Source organism: Wasmannia auropunctata, unplaced genomic scaffold (genome assembly GCF_000956235.1).
Source record: "Wasmannia auropunctata unplaced genomic scaffold, wasmannia.A_1.0 LD334347.1, whole genome shotgun sequence".
Classification (NCBI taxonomy): Eukaryota; Metazoa; Arthropoda; class Insecta; order Hymenoptera; family Formicidae; genus Wasmannia; species Wasmannia auropunctata.
Genome location: NW_012028543.1, coordinates 19,392 through 22,577, shown reverse-complemented (window position 1 = coordinate 22,577; position 3,186 = coordinate 19,392). Strand labels below are relative to the sequence as shown.

At 35.2% G+C, this 3,186-nt stretch overlaps 1 protein-coding gene across 1 annotated transcript in view; it reads left to right on the top strand.

The window, feature by feature from the left end:
* Positions 1-2,485: 2,485 nt before the first annotated feature.
* LOC105458743 (plexin domain-containing protein 1) overlaps positions 2,486-3,186 on the top strand; it is a gene marked incomplete at both ends in the record, with an annotated part of 8,638 nt that continues 7,937 nt past the window's right edge. Inside the window, one exon of the mRNA XM_011704264.1 lies at positions 2,486-2,967. Coding sequence (XP_011702566.1) covers positions 2,486-2,967 — 482 coding nt within the window. The remainder of the gene's footprint in view (positions 2,968-3,186) is intronic.

Sequence of the window (3,186 nt, the reverse complement as noted above, 5' to 3'; positions counted from 1 at the left end):
TTTTTGATAATAATGACCAATAGTTAAANATTTTTATTACTTACGTCAAAATGATCCTCACACAAAAATAATTTGATTGTGTTGGTTTGTCAGGTCGACGGGCTTGACGGAACCATAACCTACGCTGGCTTTCATTGCGTGGCACTTGTACAAAAACTTTATGCGGTGTATTTTTTGATGTGTTTTTGCACATAGGCACAAAACACCACCGATAACCTCTCGGTTTATTCATTTCTTTTACTAATTACACTATTAAAAATAAGCAAATACAAGGGAAGAATTATATGATGAGCGTTCGGCTACAACCTCGTGACGTCACGCGCGAGTTCGGGCAAACTCGAGTAATTCCGGAATGTTTAAATCACAAGTCAGTGGATTGCATTTTTGAATTAATATTATTTTATAAATATTAAGTATTTTATGAAAATAAAAAATACGTGTTGTACAAATATATGTATTCTATTCAATGGAAATGTTTTTTAAAATGACTTGAAGACCGAATTGCATCACCTGTTACGAAACATTCTGTAGGTAGCAAATATGGGTTTAAAAAAATTAATTCGCTTTAGCAAAAACTAGTCCGCAGAATAAAGAAAATAGAAAAAAAAAAGAATATTAATTTATATCCATATTTATGTGGAAAAATAATTTGGTATTCATATCGCTGTCGATAAATTATAACTAAAATATGCAGAATATGTTAAAGAAAGACGGATGATTGACGGAGGACGGTGCACGCATGATATAGTAATTGCCCGTTCTAACGAAAGATCCTGACAACGAAATTTAATGTGAATGTGGTTGTTGAAAAGTTTGTCCCGTGCCACTTTTGCCCCCGAACTGTCCATTAATCGCGCGGTGGCTATCACGAACACAGAAATCGAGGTTAATCCACGTTTCATGGCACTGATCTCGGACACCGGCGATGGGCTTGACGTTGACGCATCGGTTAAATGGACACCCGATCCCCTCGAAGGGAATCATTCTCGGCGAGCGTGTGCGAACACCGGAGACAATGCATGCAATGCAACACGGTCGTGTGTGTGTGTGTGTGTGTGTGTGTGTGTGTCATAGATTGGCCCTAGCCATCATTCAATAATCAGTCGTAGTATCGTAATTGCAACGCGCGAGCTCAAGGATGAATCGAGACAGGTTCTTTCGCTCGCGAATAGATTGGGAACGTATCTTTTCCCGCTTGACGGATACGAATGGACTGTAAGCTCGCACAACTATTTAAGAAAGATATTGAAATTATTATTAATTGAGAAAGAAAATTATTTCTAAATTCGTCCCACAAAAATTAAATCACTTCAATCTATCAACAATTGATTCTAAAATATCTATTTTCCTTTGTAATGTCACCGAGAAATTTATTCTCTCTCTAAAGCCTTGAGAATATTTTTATTAGAATTTGTTCCGCAAATTCCAAATTAAATTTCTTAATGTAATTTTTTATTCTATTTTTTGAAAAGAAAAGAAATATGAAAATGAAAATAGTAAGGTTTATAATCGAGGCAGGTTCATTTTTCGCCCGCTTGACGGATGCGAATAAGCTACAGTTCGCACAATTATTTAAGAAAGATATTGAAATTATTATTAATTGAGAAAGAAAATTATTTCTAAATTCGTCCCATAAAAAATAAATCACTTCAATCGATCCACAATTGATTCTAAAGTATCTATTTTCCTTCGTGATGTCACCGAGAAATTTATTTTTTCTCTAAATCCTTGAAAGTATTTTTATTAGAATTTGTTCTGCAAATTCCAAATTAAATTTCTTAATGTAATTTTTTATTTTATTTTTTGAAAAGAAAAGAAAGATGAAAATAAAAGATGAAAATTTTTCGTGATGTCACCGAAAAATTTATTCACTCTAAAAATCCTTGAGAGTATTTTTAGAATTTGGTTTGCAAATTCCAAATTAAACTTTTTAATGTAATTTTTTATTTTATTTCTTAAAAAGAAAAGAAAGATGAAAATGAAAATAGTAAGGTTTATAATCGAGACAGGTTCTTTCGCTCGCGAATAAATATGGGACGTATCTTTTCCCACTTAACGGATACGAATGGACAACAGTTCGCACAATTATATAAGAAAGATATTGAAATTATTATTAATTGAGAAAGAAAATTATTTCTAAATTTGTCCCATAAAAAATAAAAATTACTTCAACCTATCAATAATTGATTCTAAAGTATCTATTTTCCTTCGTGATATCATCGAGAAATTTATTCACTCTCTAAATTCTTGAGAGTATTTTTAGAATTTGTTCTACAAATTCAAATTAAATTTCTTAACTGTTTTATTAATTTATTGTATTTTTAAATTTCTTAATGTAATTTTTCACTTTATTTTTTGAAAAAGAAAGAAAAGACGAAAATGAAAATAGTAACGTTTATGCACTCCAGCGTTAGAAAATATTTCTTTTCGATATTCTTCAAGATTTCAATGCTGTAATTAGAATACGCTTTCTCCTCTGTTTCAGACCACTCTTACTACAGTTATTCCGGATGGAATGGCAAGTCGTCGTCCGATCACCAGTTTTCGAATATCAGACTATTCGATGAGAACGTGGAGAGGGTACGTCGGGCCGCACCTGACAAATCGGTAGTGACGACTGAGCAAAACGAACAATTACCTAAGGATCAACCATCGGCGCAGCCGCAACAGCAACAGCAGCAGCAATCGCAACAACAGCAACAGCAACCGCAGCCGCAGCAGCAACCACAGCAGCGGCAACCGCAGCAGCAACAGCAGCAGCAGCAACAACCACCGCAATTACAGCAAGCAAACTCGGCAACACACTCAATGCCAAACACAACTATCGCATCCGACGTAACGTATTCCACGGCTTACTCGACCAGCGAAGCCACCTCGACTACCGTCCGGCCGGTTGATCCTACTTCCAGTTTGAAGCCCGATTTTAAGAAGAAGGCGTCGCAGGCACCAAATCCTGCAACTGACACGGTAGGTGTCAATGGCAGGATTTTTATCGATTTATTTTTACTTTCAAAGAGCGACCCCAAAAATGCCCTGTATTCTCGCCCTCGATTCTGGACTTTATTTTGGTGAAAAATGATAGTAAACCATGAGACACTAATTCCCTGAAACTTTCAAATGGAGCATACTCTTTGTTAGCAAATTATGAAGCCTCAAAGTTATCATTTTGTACCGTGTTTCTCAAAA